The sequence below is a fragment of the Carassius auratus genome, chromosome 3 (genome assembly GCF_003368295.1).
Source record: "Carassius auratus strain Wakin chromosome 3, ASM336829v1, whole genome shotgun sequence".
Lineage (NCBI taxonomy): Eukaryota > Metazoa > Chordata > Actinopteri > Cypriniformes > Cyprinidae > Carassius > Carassius auratus.
The window spans coordinates 21,475,485-21,496,113 of NC_039245.1; the positions used below are offsets into that span (position 1 = coordinate 21,475,485).

At 36.4% G+C, this 20,629-nt stretch overlaps 2 protein-coding genes across 7 annotated transcripts in view; one reads left to right on the forward strand and one right to left on the reverse strand.

The window, feature by feature from the left end:
• Nucleotides 1-19,966, reverse strand: part of LOC113050580 (nuclear factor 1 X-type-like) — a 158,984-nt gene extending 139,018 nt beyond the window's left edge. Inside the window, exons 1-3 of one of the 6 annotated variants that reach the window (XM_026213692.1) lie at nucleotides 19,404-19,966; nucleotides 4,374-4,471; nucleotides 3,682-3,791 (exon numbers count right to left, since the gene is read on the reverse strand). In XM_026213692.1, coding sequence (XP_026069477.1) covers nucleotides 3,682-3,791; nucleotides 4,374-4,398 — 135 coding nt within the window. In that variant the 5' untranslated portion in view covers nucleotides 4,399-4,471; nucleotides 19,404-19,966. The remainder of the gene's footprint in view (nucleotides 1-3,681; nucleotides 3,792-4,373; nucleotides 4,472-19,403) is intronic. The other 5 variants (XM_026213782.1, XM_026213703.1, XM_026213728.1 and 2 more) reach the window with 5 other exon arrangements.
• LOC113050629 (growth arrest and DNA damage-inducible proteins-interacting protein 1-like) lies at nucleotides 18,879-20,520 on the forward strand. Its single transcript, XM_026213817.1, has 2 exons — nucleotides 18,879-19,284; nucleotides 20,098-20,520. The coding sequence occupies exons 1-2, from the start codon at nucleotides 18,911-18,913 to the stop codon at nucleotides 20,381-20,383; spliced, it is 660 nt and encodes a 219-aa protein (XP_026069602.1). The 5' UTR covers nucleotides 18,879-18,910; the 3' UTR covers nucleotides 20,384-20,520.
• The last annotated feature ends 109 nt before the right edge of the window (nucleotides 20,521-20,629 follow it).

The window sequence follows — 20,629 nt, forward strand, 5'->3', positions numbered from 1 at the left end:
TTCTTCCTCAATCCTCATCTGTCTTCCCTTCCAGGATTAGTTCTTCACTGCTAAAAACTGCTGCAGCCTTTTTATCTTTCTTTCTCCATCACTTTTTGGTTGTAATTGGACAATGCAAAACGTACTGGTGCTTCAAAAAACCCAGATCAATTGCTCACAGGTTAAGTTTTCATTTATACTCATATATTCATAAACGTATCAACTTTGTCTCTGACATTTCTCATCAAAATAGGCACAAATGAGTCAATAATAGACATGCAGTAAGAGTATAGAGCTATAAAAGAGCATATGCTTTTTGATGAGAAATGTTCAAGTTTGTGCAACTCTGAGCACAGTTTGAGACATTATTAAGACTTTTCACAGGAAAAACATAAGGAGATTTTAGGAAAGTCCATTTAACATCTTCACGGTTTAGGAGAAACAATCAGATTGCATTTTAGATTCTTATTATCTTTAGGAAGAAACCAATGTGTGAATATGAAGAGCCTAAATGCATCATCAAAACTATGTTTTATTCTCCAAAGATCCTTGAAGACAATTCCAGTGTGCTCCAAAAAGGAACCTTATTTTTAAAAGTAAACATCTCAACTGAATATTGGCTCATCTTATTAGCTTTTTTATGAATCTGAAATAAAAAACATCTAGGGATTTTCATGTTCTGTGAGTAGAAACCAATATAAAAATACGTAGAACCTACAGATTAATTGTCAAAAACACGTTTAATCTCCCAAGAACCACAAACACAATTCCAGTGTGGAACCACTGAAGAGCCTAATTCTTCAAAGAACTGATTATCTGTTCGTTTTTGTTCACTCACTTGTGAATGTGCAAATGATGGGCCAGTGTTTGTCAGACTTTAAAATCCATGCACATCTTTATGAATGAAATTTGGGTGTTTTGTTTTTTCCCAATGATTCTCCATATATCTCAGGCGGTGTGATAATGATGATATTTTCTGGGATCGTCTTCTCTTTTCTCTGGCCTTTATTCGGTGGAATCAGGCCACAGAGTCTGGCCTAGTCTCACGGTTCCTCTCTTCCACCGTCTCATCGAGGGGAGGGGCTTCCTTGGCAGTGCCAGGCTCTGTTTGGTAGAATGGGTCCAAATTAACATGAATATTCATGAGCCCACCCCCTCCCTTTCCTTTCCCAACAGCGCATCAACACTTGGTAGCAGCACATGGCGGGACAGCTGTTGCAGGCCAAAGTGGGCATCTGTGCACAGGGAGACAGAGATATGGAGCGGGTGAGAGGAAGAGGTGTGGACATCTGTGGCCAGGGATTGACAAACACTTGGACAGATGAAGAGAGCCGAGACGAGAAGGAAAAAGAGAGGAAGTTGGACTAGGACAAGGAAGCAGGATTATCTGAACAGATGACAGGGATGTGCTAGCGAGCGAGAGAAAGCGATGGCTGGAGGATTGAAGGAATTGGAATATGTTAATAACGATTCTTGCATTAAAACTAGAATTGAATATATAAAAGAACCTTTTATACAGGATGTAAAAGTCTCCTCTATTATGCTAGCATGTTGATATATGGTTGGTAGGTCAAATATTGTCCACAATCATGAGCTTGTGGTCTCTAAATGTGGCTCAAGTTCATTGTTCAATGCAAATCTATTGGGCTTTTTCTCCTGTTTAATCGTCCACCAAGTGAAAATCTTAGAAAATCGTAGTAACAGCAAACCTCTCAAAAGGATTTAAACAATATTCCCCACAGTAAAGATTCATACTCGGGAGGTTAGGGTTTGGTCAGATCACAAACCCCAAGTACTGTGTTAGTAAACTGTGTTAGTGGTTCTTTAAGACCTTTAGGTGAAGAACTATTTCTAGGGGCCATAAGTGTTTTTGCATTGAAAAACGCGAGATGGGAGCACTGAAATGGAATTTAAAACAGCAAGGTTGAGATGCGTTTTTTTACAAGTTGCATTTATTTTAACATGAGGGTCTCGTTTTTAAAAAGCGGTCTCATCTAGCACTTATATACAGAAAAACTATGGAAAAGTAGTGCAGTGAAATGCAATAACAAATTAAAATGTCGTTTTTTTGGGCAGTGTAATAATGTGGATATCTTCTGGTCTCTATATGGTTAAATGATTCTGAGGAATATTCTCTATAATAAAGTAAAATACTCAAGGTTAGGGGTTTGTTCAGATCAGTAAGTATTGACTTAGTAAAGTCTATTAATAAAAGTTCCTTAATGGTTCTTTAGCACCTTGAGGTGAAGAACCATTTTTAAGAGGCCATTCACACTAAAAGCGAGACGTGGGATCCGAGCAATGAAATTAAATAAAAAAAAAACGTATAAACTTTTTTTCAACTTGAGCACTACATTTTTAGAACGCCATTTGAGTCTGAAACACTGTAAAAGACTCAATACGTGAACTTATGTCAATACGTGAACAAAGATGTCCATTTAGCACATATATATATATATATATATATATATATATATAAACACATAAAAAAATCGAAAAGTAATGCAATAAAAAAAAAAGAAAAATTGTGAATAGCCCTTGATTTGACTGTATGGTTCTTTGGAGACTCAGTAAGTTCTTGATGTTTCACATCAGTCTGTTGATTTCTGGGTTCTTTAAAGCACCAATACATGGATGGTTTTCTACAAAACTAGACAATGACAAGTCTTGGTCCCCTCTAGAACTGAAACCAAAGTTGTTCAATCTCTAGAAACCCCAACCTGACACAGAGCCGTTCTCTTTATAATCTCCCCATGATTTTGCCACCCTTTAGCATTATCCTCCAGTGTTTTTCCTCAAAGGACTTAAGCTCTCTATCAGTCTTCCTCCACAGACACAGCGCCTGCTTCTCTCTGCCCTACATACACAGCAGCACAGCAGGCGGTCTCTGTGACAGGCCCATGAGGTTTAAACTGTGTCAGATCCCCCGATAAGACTCTGAAATCCCTCATCTGAGGACCCTCTGTGTTTAGGGGTTGTGCTTTACATCACTTTCCACCATTAATTAGCCTTAATTGAAAAGGGGAAAGTAGCACAAAAATTTAAATATTCCCAGATCCATCATGGTGGAACCAACAATAATACAATGTTTGAAAAAAAAAAAAAAAACAGCTGACGTTTCGAAGCAGAAAATTAAATCATTAATTAGGATATTGTTTTGAACAGCCCCAATTTAATTATTAGATTAATTTTCTTTGTAGCTGTGTCCTAAGGGACTTTTTCTACCTTGTTAAATTCAATTATTAAATTCAATTAAAACAAACCTAATGTAATTTAGTATTAAATAACACAGATCTTTGTCGCTCCAGTCTTTAGGAAGGCCATATAATGTTGTAAAAGGATTAAAGCAAAGGAATCTTTACGTTTTTCCTATTTCATTCAATAGATGTAGTGTAAAAAGTGAAATTAAATACTAAAACAGAATATTAGTCCAATCAAAGTGCATATAGCAATTCATACAGCTTTAAGAGAACTTCATCAATAGAAAATACAAATCTTCGATAGATAGATAGATAGATAGATAGATAGATAGATAGATAGATAGATAGATAGATAGATAGATAGATAGATAGATAGATAGATAGATAGATAGATAGATAGATAGTAAACTGATGTTTGATTGGTTCAGGAAGTTGTAAAAAAGTGGGAGACATTTTGCTAAGCAAGTGAAAGAGAGCGAAAAGAAAGAGAGGGTGATCATACCATCATCCACGACCTGGCAGAGAAGTCATAACACAGCTGCCACCTGAACCCTGGGTCACGCTGCCTGTCCTGCGCCATTCCCTCGCCTCCTGCCAGAAGAAATCCTCTTCCTGGGATGGCGGGAAAAAATGAATAAATAAACAGAAGATCGCAGAGCGAGCACCAATCAGGAGGAGCTAGCGTGCGGGCAGGATGCAGCCAGCATGGATGCCTGTGTTTGTGTGAGTATGTGTTAGCGAGAGGGAGAGAGGACTTTGACACAGAAAACGGCAGGAAGTGCAATCCGTGCAGCTGTAGCCATACGGAGCCGCGCCAGCCGCCCGCCTGCCATCAGCAGACTCACTCACATCAACCAACACTGGGCTCTGGGTGTCAGCAGAGTGTTTGTGTGAACATACAGACAAATATTTACTTCAGAGACCGCATTTACTGGAGCAGTATGGTTCATGTTGGATATGCATGGACGTGCTTGTTAATCTACACACTTTACCTGCCTCTTTCCATTTGAATTTACTTTAGTGAAATTTAATTGCCAATACAACAGTGCAAACATATTGTGTTTGCTAATTTTTGCTCGTAATGATCAGCTGAGACCTGGATGTTGACGTGTATGTGTCTGATTGTTTGGCAACATACATTGTGATAAAATAATTTTAAGTATGTTTTAGAGTTAGGTTACACTGAGAACTTACCAACCGAAGGGGACAACGGAGACATCCCCTCCTCTCCGAACCGTGATTGCCCCTTGAACCCTGCCCCTCTGGAGGTCTATGCATGACAGACTGGAGGCCTGTCAATAAATATAAGGCCAATAAATCAGCAGATATTTAGCCATAAATGTTACTTAGATGTCAGTTAATAAATAAATCAATAAACAACTACAGACAGCTTTATCAATGAAATGTGTGTATATATATATATATTTACACACACACACACACACATATGTTTTGAATAAAAGTGGTGTAAAATGAGCATTCATTTAGAAAAATCTAAGTTTTTATATTTGGTTATATATATATTTTTTTATATTTGGTTATATAAAATATTTTTATTTAAAACAAGACAAATTGTTTTTAAAGCTATTTCATGTATTTAAATAAAATAAATAACATAAAATTAATGAAATGATGACAAAATGGATATAAACTTATTTCAAATAAAATTATATTAAAGATATACATAAAATAAAAATATGCAAAATAAGCAAATTTATTTATTATTATTTCTGTTCTTTATCTGAATGAAAATTATATAAAATAATAAGGACAATATATTTTTAATTCTTTCAATTAAATAAATACAATACAAGAAATAGACAAAATGTATTTAAAATAGTTTTAGTAATTATTTCTGTTATTTAAAATATATAAATGAAATACGAAATAATAAATACAAACTTATTTAAAATATATAAATACATTAGTTGTTTTTATTAAACTTAATAAGAGAACTGTCGACCCCCCCCCCCAAAAAAAAAGACATGAAATGCCAAATGATTATATTGTTTGAAGGAGTTCCCATATTAATCTACTATGATGAGAAAGCAGTAACTATATGGTAATTATTTAAGCAGTAATGATGGTTACCATGGTAAATGTTCATGCTGCAGTCGCTAATGAAAAATGTAAAGCACAAGCAGGCGTCCTGCAGCTTTATTTAGGTTAGGAGCATCATGTCAGTTCCTTCTTCTTATTATTTTTCTCAATTGAGTAGCATTCCTCAGTTCAGAATAGTTCATTGAAATATTTGCATGCTGATTATCTGATTATCCTCATCCAGCCGCATCTAAACGGTGCAGTCATGCATGCATGTAATGTGTGAAAGTGAACAACAGAGCACATGCAGTCCTGGGAGCAGCAGCGCTCTTCAGCTGGGATAAGGGACCCTGCGTGTCAGATGAGGGACAATTAGAAGTCTGCTTATGGTGTGAGGGCTGCTAGTGCAGGACCTGGCACGGCTCCCTAATTTAAGGGAATTAAAACACGCTAAACAAGACTTCTTTGTGTGCGTGTGAGAGACTGTGTGATGCAGGACCGGCACTAAGCTGGCGTGATGTCAGAGAGAGAGAGAGAGCGTCTCGATAACCTGGGGTTATGTGGAAATCACAGGAGAAGAGATGTTATACTGTCATTAAACAGTTGTGTTTGTTTGAATGCAAAAAAGATGCGCACACACACACACACATATATATATATGCGTGTGTGTGTGTGTCCTTAACAGATTGTACCCCTAAATTTCCCTAAATAGGACTTGTTTTTAAAACAAGCACTAAAATCAGCATATAATTATATAATTTACACCATTTCTGGGTCATTTGTGCATAGAAACCGTAAACATTAAACTTTAGGTTTCTCTCTGCTCTCTCTCTCTCTCTCTCTCTCTCTGAGCCTAATTTGTGAATCCACTGGTTTTACTAAATCTCAAAGGTTTCTGGGCAACATGGGTTAAAAAAAAAAAAGTTCCCATGGCATTTGTTTGGCACACTAGGGCTTGCACCGTGCCCGGGACAGGAGGGTTACCATGGCATCAGCAGGCGCCTCATAAAGCAAATGATTGGTGGGGGTTTGTGGGAGCGTGTTTCTGCGTGGCTCTGCTGCCCCAAATACCTCAATGTTATGCCAGGATCCTTTTAAACACTAAAGGGCACGGGATAATGCCAGGCTGCTTCTTATCCTCGCTAGTCTTTCCACTGGAAATGATTTATCTATCTGTCCGTCCATCTGTCTATCTCTCTAGCCCTCACCTCACACTTGTGGCACGGCCTGCCAGCTCATCTGCCACTTGATTCGTCTCCAGCTGCCTTCACCCAACAGCAAACCAGTTTAATAAAAGTGCACGTCATCCAGCCAAAGTCTTGATCAATGATGGGCGAAACCTCGCAGCAAAGAAAACGGCTCTTCTTATGTGAAGCCGGAGGATCTGGAAAATTTGCATTTCTTATATGTACGCTCCCTTGTATGTGCAATCAGAAAGACATATATTCATATTCATAACACAACACCTGTCCAAGCACCTGTTTCATTAAAAAACTGATTAATCAGATCCCACAGAATGCTGACTTAATTGATGTATGAGGTTATGAACGGACACAATAATATATAATCTCTCACACTGCAAGAACACGACTGAGCGAAGAGCACAAATACTGCAGAATGAGAAGTTAAAGAATTGTAGAAACAGCAAGATTCCACATATTTATGTCTGCCCAGACAGAAACAAAATTAAATATAAAATATAAATTCTCAAATTATGAGGAGGGTAATATAAATTAAGAAGTGCATGTACAAAAAAAATAATTGCATTGAAAATAATGCATGGGACAAAACAAAATAAAATAAAATAAAACAAAAGATATTAAGTTTCAGAATGGTTGAACACTACTGAGCTCTAATGCTGCAATATGGCAGTGATATAATTGTGCAAAATACAAGACTCCAAATATTTAAGCCGGTCCAGAGGAAAATTAAATAAATTTAAATAAAACAACATGTAAGACATCTGTTGTAAAAATCAGGCAAAAGTAATAATGAAATATTTAGCTAATAAACTACATTATATATTTATATATTTAAAATAAATTATATAATTACTTATATAAAAGAGAGTTTTTTTAGTTCTGTCCTTAATATCATCACCTAGAAACCAACCTCCAGTTATAAATCAAAATATGTCTTTTGTTAATTTTCTCAGACAGTATAATGCAGTTTCAGATGTTTGATATGTGCATATCCATTATGAATATAAAACAGAAGCATACAGAAGCCATTTACAAAGCATTTTCCATCCAGACCTGTCCTCTATTAGCACGATACTCCACTCATCTGACCTCTGATAGTCTAAGCAGATGTGAATATATCAGACAGAGAAATAAAATTATTTCTGTTTTTCTACAATTCTACAATTTGGATAAAAGCGGAGTGGCTCTTCTTTTAAAGGAATCATTTATCTTCATGCACTTTGCTGTACTTTATTTGAGGACAGTCAAATAAACATACGTTAAAAAAGGACTAAGGATAAATTTCTTAGACTTAGAAGTGACTTAGAAAGTTTGTGAAAAAGAATAGAATAGAACTAAATTGGGCTATTTCAAGAACACCCTTGGATCTGAAGGAGCCAATTCTGATTAAATCAAGAGAATATGTTTCTTAGAAATGGTTAGGTAATCGATCTGAGTAACATTACACAGGTCAGCGTAAGGAGCCCATCGCGCCGTTCTCTTCCTCAGTTGGTTTTATTACAGCCTAATGCATCTCTTATGTGCTGATAATCACTACAAACCAAAGGCACATGTTTAATACATCGAATGACAATCATTTGGATAAATATTCAGAATGAAGGACAAAGACAGATTGTTCTCCTCAAGATTTAGTTTGAAGTTGGGAAAATATTAATTGAAATATCGGCTAATTACTATATATATATATATATATATATATATATATATATATATATATATATATTTATTTATTTATTTATTAAACCAGAAAGGTTAACAATTTGAGATTGTCTTCAACAATACACATTAACTATATAAACTATATAAATTAAACTAAATATAAAATCTACACTACATAAAACTGCCTTAAACAATCTAATTAAATTACAATATAATGATAAGGTTATTTAATAAATGATTTCTGCACTTTATTTAACATTTTGATTAAATAAAAGGTTTCCGTTATTGACTGTGTTTTCAAAAAAAAAAAAAATCTTCACTATGCACAACACAGTCTAAATGTTCCATGCCATTTTAATTCGCAATGAAAGCGCACATTTAAATGTGTTGGGAATTTAAACACGAGTTACTATGCGTAAAAAACATGGTAACAATCAGTGGTTTGACTCACTGTCGCTGTTATAGTCCATAAACCTTCAGCAAGTGTCAGGCCGCACAGGTGCGCGTGCACGAGAAGCGTGTGCTGCAGCGCCCTCTGCTGGACATGAAACTGCACACGTTTCCCACTTAGGGTCTTTAAACTTTTAAAAGACCACCTGAAGGATACAGAATTGGAGTAGAACCCAAATATTAAATTAAACAATAATTAGTGATACAGACCCCCTGTTTAAGACAACAATTCTTATAACCTTATAGTTTTTAAATGTAGTTTTCAGTTTTAATTTCAATTAAAAAATGTATGTATATGTTATTTTAATATGTCTATAGTTTTTATTACAACTAGCTTTACTACGTTTTTTAATATAGATTTTATTTTATTTAAGTTAATTTTTTCAATTTCAATTTAGTATTTCAAGTGGCATGAAACAAAAGCATTTGAAAACGTAATATGCCATTTAATTAGATAAATCAAAGTTTTCAAGTTATATCAATGATATCTCTCCAGCTCACATCAGACGTCTGATGCTGTAAGAGAGGAGGGTTAAATCGGAGGTGTTTATTTTTTTGGCACATGAAGGTCTTGACTGTTTTATACATGTGGAAAACAGCTCCAAATAGATTTTCAGAGCAAGACAGGTGCCAACACAACCATCTGCTTTGAGTTTCAGCTCTCCTCTCCGTACTGAGGCTGAGTGTCAGCCAATCACAGAGCAGCGTATGACACACGGGTCACTCAGGACACTGCACTGCACTGATACAGACAGACAGAGATTTCTTCTGTTCACACTAGGGTTTGTAAGACTCGAAAGAGAACTGAATCAGTCAAATGTGTCTCCCACAAATGTTTGTAAAGGTGTAAAATCTGATTCTTTTCTTGCCTTATGGCAGTAAGCGCCACTAAAAACCTAGTTGCTGTTTTAGCACATAAAGCTCCACAACTAATGAGACTCTAATGACAGTCTCATTCACGGAGGCAGGTTTATTTGTAATGCAGATTAATGGTGGAAGCATTTGAGATAAAGCCGTATTCTGTTCATTCATCAACACTGCCTGCTGGATTCAAACATTTAGTCAATCAAAGATATCCACTTCAGAGCAAGCAAATACTTCTTTTTTTGGTCTCCAAGACCATAAATGCAACCGTTTAAGTTGATGTATCTTATTATATGACATGTACTGTATGTGTGAGAAAGACGCTCTCAAATGACATTTGATGACTAGTTACTGTAAGAGACTGGCTCGCAGTGAGAGGAGGGTTAAATCGGAGGTGTTTCTTTTTTTGGCACATGAAGGTCTTGACTGTTTTATACATGTGGAAAACAGCTCCAAACTGATTTCAGAGCAGGACAGGTGCCAACACAACCATCTGCTTTGAGTTTCAGCTCTCCTTACTACATGCATCTAACCGCAGAGCTGCTCAATGTCAGTAACCACATAGAAACGGCCTAGCAACCGCCTACAACTCTCTTGCAGCAACATAGCAATGCAAAAGCCTAGCAACTGCAGAGCTACGTCCTAGCAACAAGCTAAAAACACTGCAAACACTTCAGTGACGTTAAAGCAATGGCCTAGAAATCATCCCCAAACAGCACAGCAATGCAAAGTAATACCAACTGCATAGTACCGTCCTAGCAACCATACACGTTTTACACAGGAAAAGCATCCAAAAATTTACTTTTTTCAGCAATAAAAAATAAATATAGTTCCTAGTTTGCGAAGAAATGTAGTAACTTTGATTAGTTAATCGGAAAGACTACTGCTTTGGTAAAAGAACGAAAGAATAGCAAGTTCACAGTTTTCATTTTCTCTTTCTCTGGTAACGAAGTCAGGTTATGAAAGTGAAAGTGAAAGTGAAGTGACATTCAGCCAAGTATGGTGACCCATACTCAGAATTTGTGCTCTGCATTTAACCCATCCGAAATGCACACACACAGAGCAGTGAACACACACACACTGTGAGCACACACCCGGAGCAGTGGGTTCTCCGTTATGTTATGGAAACATTGTGGTGGGAACATTGTTTTGAAATGTTTCTGAAGCACTGAAATGGCATGTTTTCTCGTCATGAATGTAACGGGATTTAAAGGTTACAAGATGTAACCCAGAATATGAACACTAAAATGCTTATCTTGTTGTGAAGAAGTTTTCTTGTTGTGACGAAAACACTGTTTCAAAAAACGTAACTTACAATATTCTACTGTTTATTTTCACCCAAGATATAACTTTATTTGAACATTTATTGTTAATATTCTGGAAACGTTCAAATGTCCAGATTTCATGAATAGCACAAAAACATTTCTTAGAATGTTCATCAAGGACAAATAACATGAGGACGTTACGAGAATGTTGATCTCAGAACATTTTCTCTCAACATTCTGAGAACGTAGATCTACGTTACGGAGCACCGCACATGGCATGCAGTAAAAAAAATAGTACGCTAAATCATGCGCATGACTTACTAATTCGTTCCCTCAATTTGCTAAATCATGCACACTATTATAAGTCGAGATAACAAATTAGAAAATTGACGGTACAAAATAGTAATTGTGCACAAGTTTTAGTACATCAAGGGAACAAATTAGTTTATTTTTCCTTGCATGTGTGGGGCTTCATTCGTATCAATAATAGTTTTATGTTATAAGAACATTCCATAAATATTACTTTAAGAATGTTTTGCCCTAACATTTATATAGCTAACTCTTAAAAAAGAGAAAGTTAGTTAGTTGTGAGAATGTTCGGTGTTATTGGGAATCATTCAGATTTTCATATCACCATTTTCTAAATCTTCTTTTGTTTTTTACTGTTCTTTATTCCCCTTCAGGGAAGGAAAAAAAACATAACTAGAATCAAAACAAGGCCTGGATAACTCAACACGTCAGCGCTCGAGCTGTCCTCAGTCTGTCTGTCCTGTCCTGATCTGAACCCTGAGCTGGCTGGCCACCTCGTGAGGAAAGCCATCCACAAATCATCTTATGGAGCGGTACGCACGCTGTGGGACCTCATCCCAAACACAGGAAACCAAGACGACCTGAACTTTATGTTCCATACCGTTCCTTTGAGCCGTATCCAACAGACACAAAAGTCTACGTCAAAAAAATCCACCTCTATTTTCTTCTAGGGAATGGAGCATAAAGTCGCCTACCCTACACATTCCAGAACCATGAAGTCTGACGCTGAACACATTTTTCATCAAAACAGCCATTTTCCAGGCAAAGTTTCGAAATGAAAATGTTTTCATATAAACGAGCCGGTATTTTCGGCCTAACGTGAGGTGACAGGCCTCATTTAGTGGATGGCGCCCGTGTTTATGAGCCTCATTGTGTGAACCTGTGCGGTGAACGCTGCCAACTAATGAGCTCAGTTAGATTAAGGTGGGCTCTCGACTCGGGGGGGGGTGGGAAAACAAACATGCAGGTGACAAATCGTGTGGGGGGAACTGAAGCTTTTATCACCGCAGAAACGCGAGCTTTCGTCTTGAGCGATTTCTTTTCTTCTTGGCTTCTGACGGTGCGGGCCAAAGGATCAGATGCCAAGCAGTGGAGCGCTGACCAGCGGGGTTTCAGGAGAATCTAAAGGAGCGACGGACGCTGCGCAGGTGTTCCTTTTAAAAACTACCAGTGCCAAACTATTTTGGCGCAGCTCATTGAGATCTCGGTGCCTTTTAGTTTGTTTGTATTCTCTTTTCAGCGCTTTACTCTTTCAGATTTAGGCCTTTTTTGCTGCGGTCGTCTATTAGCCAACAAAACAGACGTGTTCGTCCCCTTTTCTTTCTCTTTTAGATTTCTGTCCTCAATCAATGACTGTTTCTTGGTGCTCTTCAGAATTTTAAATGTCACTTCTTCTATGTGACTGTTTTAGTTTTTTGCATTTACTTGAGAAGCAAAATAAATAAACAAAAAAATCTGAGATATTGGTAAAAAATGAAGTGATTTTATGATTAAAACAAGAAAGAATATATATGCCTATGGGCTCAGAAAAACTCAGAACTCGTTGAATGCCATTTCAATAACTTTCTGTTTTGATTTAAGATCTTTTTAGACTTTTTTAAAGATCTTACTAAGACCTAAAGAAACCTGCAACAGATCACAACTGATTATACTTTTATAATACATTTTCACTTGTGCAATGTATATTGTTGCACTAACAACCACCCCAACACGTCATATCAATACCTGACAAGCTCCTACAACAGCCCAGCATCATGACAGCTGCAGAGACAACACTTTACTTCAAAAATCTAGTTACATGTTATTGCTAAATCATTATAGAGCTTTGCTTACAAAGTAATCAGGATCATAGCCAAGAATGTTAATTGCAATGTGGTCTAATGGATGCCTTGCAGGTATGGAAGACTTTCAGGACCTCAGCATACTCCATTATGAGTATTCACTAACTCTTGTTTCATAATAGTTTCTGCAACTCATCTAAACATTATTAGTTGTTGTTTTTTTCACGGCCACAATCACTTTGGCTTGCTCACTTTGCACTCGACAAACACATTAGAATTGAACTGTGTGAGTGTCATGGGGTGAGCCGTTGACATCTGATATGAGATATGGATAAATAAGCAGACACTTCTGGAATGGCAAAGCTAGAATTATTAAAAAAGCCCTAGCCGTGATGATTAGTGGTGAATATGTGATTAGTGTACCCACTGGTCCCCCTGCCGCGGGCCACGGTGGCACCGGGCATCAAGGGCACCTTGGATTTGCAGATGTTCAAGCTGATGACAGATGGCACTGGCACGGTCACGGGAGCGACGGGACGGGGTCTGCACCAATGCAGAGCCACCTGCACCCCTCTGCCAGTCTACCATACCCACAGCAATGGACGGACTCAGTGTGTGTGTGTGTGTGATGAGTCAGCTCTCACGGAGATCACATCAACCCCAACAAAGGTGAGAACATCAGATGGGTTTGAGATCTCTTCATATGATCTCTGCAAAAGTACAGTTTCTATATCAATTCAAGTTTTTTCACCATGTTTGGGCTGATTTGTTTCTCATAATGGAAAGATCATCTAGAACCTACAAGTCTAGTTTTTAGGTATAGTATTATATGTTTTGGAAGAAGATATTGTTGGCTTATTTTCTAAAATATATTAATATGATTCATTTTGAAACTGTCTGAATGTTGGATGTCCTTTTCGATATTAATATTGCAATATAAATTTAGAAACAACTGAACTGTTACCCTTTTTTTCTATACATTATATCTTTTCATACATTACAGTGTTTTGATACCTGATTTTTTATTGTTTTTCAAAGCAATATAGATGTATAATGTATAAATCTACGTCTACAGTATATAATATTTAATATTTTCCTACAATAATTATTATATTGCTATACAAATACACACACACTAAAATATGTAATATGTATATATAAATACACATATTTATATCTATAAGCTACTTGTGTGATATTTCATATACTGTATGTATATTTACACACATATATATATATATATATATATATATATATATATATATATATATTATTCTATACATCATATGTACTGTACACTAAAAAAAAGATGAATCTCTCATACATTATGAATCAAAACTAAAATAAATGTTTCATTCTTCATGATGTAAAATCAGGTATTAAAACATTAAGATGTATAAAAAAAATATATATATATAATGTGAAATTGATAATGCATTGGATATTGAAAAGTATTCAAATTATTTCATGTAGACAATGTATTTGAATAATGCTTGAATGCTAAAGAGAAGCACTAAGAAGACATGGATTTATTCTCAGGATTGTTTAGATAATGATGACATTTGAATTTATTGACCATTAACTGTATTTAGTGCCTCTGGCATTGCATCCGTTTTCAAAGCATCAGCAGGAGGGCTCAGCTTCTGATTGGACGATGAGCCGTGCTCAGTCCCCAATGGGTGAAGACACAATAGACGGACACAGAGAGCATGACACAAGTGTCAAATCACTTATTAATGTGGACATACAAAGCCATGGGAACAAAATCTGCTCTCATATTTGAGAGTGGCAAGACAAATAGTCAATAATGTTTATGAGGAAGCCAGTTTTAGAAACTAGATTAAATGGGACAGTCCAACCAAAAATGTTAATTACTAGTCATTTCAAACCTGTATGACTTTCTTCTTCCGTGGAACACATGTGAAGATATTTTGAAGAATGTGAGTAACAAACCAATTTTGGTTCCCATTGACTTCCATTGTATGGACAAAAGTACAGTGGAGGTCAATGGGAACTGAAACGGTCTAGTAATCAAAATTCTTCAAAATATTTTGGAAAGGACATTACACTGTTTAAAAGGTATAGTCACAAGAGTTCAACATTTTATGTGTCTAGTCTAGTGCTATAAAATCAATTTCTAACATTGTCTGTGCAAAGTTAAATAATTTTTTGTTTCATGATATATTATAATAAACCAAACCATTTTTAATTCACATATCTGCTTTTAAACCTTGCCATTACATTGTAAAAAAAAAATAGATTAGATTATCGCAGAAAGATTTACAAGAAAATAATATTTATTTTTTTTCTACTTCAAAAAACATTTAATTCAATGTGCTACTTGCATTTCTTTGCAATTCTACACCAATGCATTTTTTTTCAGTGAATTTTGTGAACAATTTTTTAACAAACTAAGGACAAGTAAAATCATTTTCACATCATTTTTCAGTTGGAGAATTGTTTGATCCTGAAAGATTCCTTTAAATCTTGTCTGTAACATGAATAAACTTTGGCATATGGATCATTGCTTCAATCCATAATTTCTTCAGTGAAAACACTGAAATCATAAACACATTTCTGATAATAACAGCTTCAGGGGTTAACAAGACAATATGCTTTAAAAAACACACACACACACACACAATGTGAATATGTTTTTTTTACCTGTTAAACAAAGCCATAAGACTCTGGAAATGTCTGAAAAAGAGCCAGAGTGAGTTATGACTAAGTTTCCCTAACTTCGCATCCCATTATTCTCTGGTCCGCCTCTAAAATGCGTTTTTCAGTCTCCCGCAGTGACAGAAACACATTATTAACGGGAGCTCAATGTGGTACATCCATTATTGAAAAGCTCCCCGCTGAACGTGCGTCCCTCCTGAGGAGCTTTCACGTGTAGATCTCGCTTGGGTTCGTTCCCAGTTCAGTGAAGGGGAATCATTTAAACAATGACACGGAGACTTCCAGATCCGCCTGCAGGATGAGAATATGAGCAATAACACACTCTGCGTGTGCGCTGATCGTTTGCTTCTGTCTTGTAGACCCTATGGTGAAGTCCAACATTTCTACAGTTTGACTATCTTCAGATTAGCACACTACCATAATATATTTTCTGTGTGCAGTATGCAGCTCCAGGCCAAAAGATGCATAATACAGCCACACGCTGTAAGAGATCCCATATCCCACAATGCAAAGTGCTCAACTTCACTTTCTAGTTCCAGAGTGATGAATGAACCACTAATATCAACCACCTACTTCTTGACTTGGGCTGCTTTTACCTTTTAGTAAAACATCAAATTAATAATGTAAGGTTAAACTTGAGAATATCCACATTTACAGAGAAATATGGACATTGGAGGATACATTTTTTTTCACAGTTGCAAGCTTGTTTCCACCTCAGACTAAAGAATAAAGAATAAATAAGGCAACTGTGAGAAATAAAGTCATATTGTGAGATATAAAGTCACAGTTACCAGAAACAGGCTTCCATAATGTTCTAGTTTAAAATTCAGCTGATAATCACTTGTGTTTTTCCTCATTTGTACCCTGCCCTGGATAAAGACATCTGCTAAATGACTAAATTTAAATGTAGTCAGTGAACTAAGCATCATTGCCATCAAGATCACATATATATAGCACTTGTAATGTACATATTTCAGGTCACCGTGTGCGCATTAAAAGCATGAGAGACATCTTGTTTACTAACCGGCATCTGGACTTTCCCTCGGCTAGACTCGGCTAAACAGCAGCGAGCGGGAATAGAACCATCCCATAATGCAACATCTCCATGAATTTCTCATGAGCTGGTTGGAAATGTGGTGGCCTGTAAATATTTAATCATAAGGCCATATGGATGGTCTCTTTGGTTGAACTCACAAGAGCAACGTGAGAGAACAATCCCATCTTGGCTTTATAACTGACCCTTCTCATCTACTGCGAGCGGTTAGAATGACTAGATATGGGAAAAGACAATGTTGTCCTGCATTTATCAAAGGAATATTCCAGGTTCAGTACAAGTTTATCATAACTGACAGACAGGCATATTGTCAATTGCAACTAAAAATAGTTTTCATTTACCCTCCTTTTCTAAACGTGTGGCCCCTACAATGGACATGAATGGGGCCAAATTCAGTTATATAATCAAACACATCTATACTGAAGAGACCTCTGCATTAATGCAAGCAGACCTGATTTTCTCAGATGGTCGTGTCTTTAAAGCTTCTCAGTTGGCACCGATCATCACTGGTGTCTAAATTAAGCGCTGCGGACCGCTCTCAAACCCTCAACCCCCCGCCATGGGAACTTTCGAGTTATGATGCGCTCCTCGCGACACAAAAGCTCTGACATCTGTCTCTCCGAGAAGCGCATTTAAAGCTGCTTGTTTGTCCCATCTTTACATTTATGAAAGGAAATGAAAACTAAAAGAAGAGTAGCGGAAGGAGGGGAGGGGTTTGTGATAAAGAGGGAGGACTGGAGCATCTAAAACAAAGGCCTTTTTCTTCCTCCGAGTGTTTGCTGGTTAATAATCCAACCCTCCCATGCTGCGTTCCAGAAATCTTAAGTGGAGTTTCTGCTCATCTGCTCGCTGAAGCTGGCTTGGACCATTAATATGAACAGAAGTAGACCGCATGCAGCCCTCCGGGTGAAAGAAACGCTCAGGGAAAACCCTCTTAAGACTCTTCAGACATGATCATTCATCCATTCATCAGCCAATTACGTGAGGAGAGGGCCTCTCAGTGTCACTGTCACTTGACTCAGCTGATGAAGACCAGGTCATTCAAATAAACATCAAATTATATTGACTGATATATTAATTTTGAATCAGATATTTTTAAATCTGCTTATTTCTAATTAATTTCAATGGAAAATTAATAGAATTAAATGGGTCACTACAAAATGGAAAATAAACAATAGAAACAACTGAATTAGATCAACTCCTCAATTATGTACAGAGATATTCAAAAATACTTCTGTTTTTAGGATCCTAAATTAAACGTAAACATTTGTAAATGTAAAATTCAAATCTCAAAAAAATATTAATTACATTTAACAATTCATTTACATTACATTTACACTTATTCATTTAGCAGACACTTGGATGAGGAGATACCCCCTGTCTATGTAAAGCGCTTAGAGTGTCTAGAAAAGCGCTATATAAATGTAAAAAAGAAAAAAGAAGAAGAATAATAAATAAAAAGAAAACATAGAATAAAAAAATAATAACTAATTCTAAATAGTTAATTGACATTTATTATAATTAATTCTGTTTATATAATTTGTATACTTGTACATACAAGATTCTACTATATTATTAATTCTCCAGTAAATGTTATATATATTTGTGTCCTAATATTTTTTCCTTTTCTGTTAAAGAAATTAAATTAAATAAATAAGCAATGGCCTAAAAGGCTAGCAGAGAATTAAAAGGCGCTATCATCTTTGTTTTTCTAGCAGTGTCTGGACTCTGGGATAAACAATACCAGCAGGATCAGATCCATTTAAGACCTTTATTTCCAATAATAGGATCCCACTGTGCTGGGTTCAGGACACACAAAACCTCTGAGGCTTGGAAGAGCATTGTTAAAGGCCCCCTGAGGTGCTGATTTAACTCCACGTGACAATGATCAGGGAGGAGCGAGACCAACACTGACAACACACCAGCTAAACACATCTAAACAATACATGATTCTCATTTACAGCACAGAACAGGAAAACAAAAGGCATATGATCCGATAAGGACAAAAAATAAATTATAACTACAAATAAAAAAATATTATTATTATTTAAAATAATATTTTATTACAATTATACTATTAAAATAATAGTTTAGTTACTTAAATTATAAAAAATTTACAAATCAATAAAAACTTTAATATTGCAATAATAATATTGCACTGTAAAATGAAACAAACGAGTAATTTAATAATAACAATAACAACAATCCCAGTAGGAGTAAAACAATACATATAAATTCAACTTCATAATATTAGAAATTCTCAATTATTATTATTAGATATAATATTAGATATCCTCAATTAAAAATAAATAAATAAATAAATCGAATCTACTTTAAATTCACCAGCAGAGGGCGTCATGACGTCTGCACCACGTGCAAAAAAAAAAATGAAAATGTGACGTTAGAGGTCACTGGGTTGTCATCAAACATGGCGGCCTCCTTGCTAAGCAGGAGGACAGCCTTAATGCTTGGAGTTAGTAAATTAAACTCCTTTCTACCGGCTGTAGTCCAGCAAATCGCGAACTATAACCCCAGACCCCTCTGGCTGAATATAAAGAACCCGTATATTCCGAATAAAGAGAGCGAGAAGACGCCCGAGTGGCAGAAGACGGACAAGTACGAGCGCAGACTGTTCGGCCGCTATGGGAGCGTGTCCGGAGTGGATCCGGCCAAACTCTGGCCCTCTCCCGCCCGGCTGGAGGAGCTGATGGCCGAGGAGAGAGAGTGGCACCCTCCGATCGAGGTGATGCTGGAGAACATCGCGGCCAGAGAGAGAGAGAAGCAGCAGAAGCGGATGGAGAGGTGAAGTCAGCCTGACTAACGCTAGTTCAGTCTCCATTACACGATCGAGAGTTACACATCTAACTTATTCAGTCACAAGAAACTGTTCAGCCCAGGTAGAAATGTGTCATTTTCCTCACCTTCACGTTGAGTTGTGTCTCTCACAATGTCCGAGCTTCAGTTTTTCATACAACGAAATTGAATCGACTTCTGCTGTCAAACTACAGGACACCTTCAAAGTAATTAACGTCTTTGAACGTTTTTTTTTATATATATACATTTGAACAAGCTTATGCTGGTAGATTAATCCACATTATTTCTCGGCTATATGGCAAGCTTTCTGAACCCGTTTGTGGTAGATTTTTTTTATGTATGGAGCAACATTTAAGTCATTATTCAGTGAAAAAAAAATATTTCAACCGTTTAAATTTGACCGTTATGACGTATCACAGGTTTGACGTCGAACTTTATGAGCTCGCATGTCTCGTGACCGATTATTATTTTTTTTTTTAGATGTTAAATCTTTGTTTATTTTGCATATGTGTTTTATAGTTAAACTATGTAAGTAAAAAAATATGCAAGTCAATGGCATGATTCCTCTAAATATCTTCTTTATAATCCTATGCTCTCAAAATACTTAAGTATTTGTATTTATATATCAACGTTTGCAAAAGAAAAAAAGTTTCTTCTTTGAAAAAAATAAATAAAACTAACAGCAAATTTAGGAGTAGATGATAGCAAAAAAAACATTATAAAACTGTGTGCTATATTCAATACCTGATCTGTATGTGTTGTTCATTACCTTAATGTGCTTTTTGCTTTGCTTCCACTCAGAGAGAAGATAATCGCTGCAAACATGGCCAAGATGCCCAAGATGATTGCCGACTGGAAAAAGCAGAAAAGGGAAACTAAACAGAAGCAACGAGAGGAGAAAGTGAAGCGGGACAAGCTGCTGGCCGAGGCGAGAGAGCGTTTCGGTTACGCACTGGACCCCCGCAGTGCCAAATTCAAAGAGATGGTCACCGAGATCGAGAAAGAGGAGAAGAAGAAGAGAAAACTCCTGAAACGCAGGAAGAGAGAGGAAGAGCAGGGAACAGGGACGGCAGAATCCAGCCAGTAACCCTCAGAGAACAAGGACTTTCAGACAGTGCGACTGTAATAGATTATACTATTGTTTTTGTTTTTTTGTATGTGTGTGTCATGGTGATTATCCAAGAGATTGTTTGATTTAAATAAAATCAATCACTGAAACAACAAGCCTGTATATAATACTACTTTAGTATAAACTAGGTTTTATGCATGTCTGCCTGAATGAGATTCAAAGAATTGATTTTTTTTCATAACACAATTCCTCATTGACTTTTGA

What these genes read in the sequence shown, in the direction of transcription:
- LOC113050629 (XM_026213817.1), top strand. Translation starts at nt 18,911, where the DNA reads ATGGCGGCCTCCTTGCTAAGCAGGAGGACAGCCTTAATGCTTGGAGTT. An exon ending in CAGCAGAAGCGGATGGAGAG is followed by an intron (nt 19,285 to 20,097) that starts GTGAAGTCAGCC and finishes GCTTCCACTCAG; the next exon opens with AGAGAAGATAATCGCTGCAA.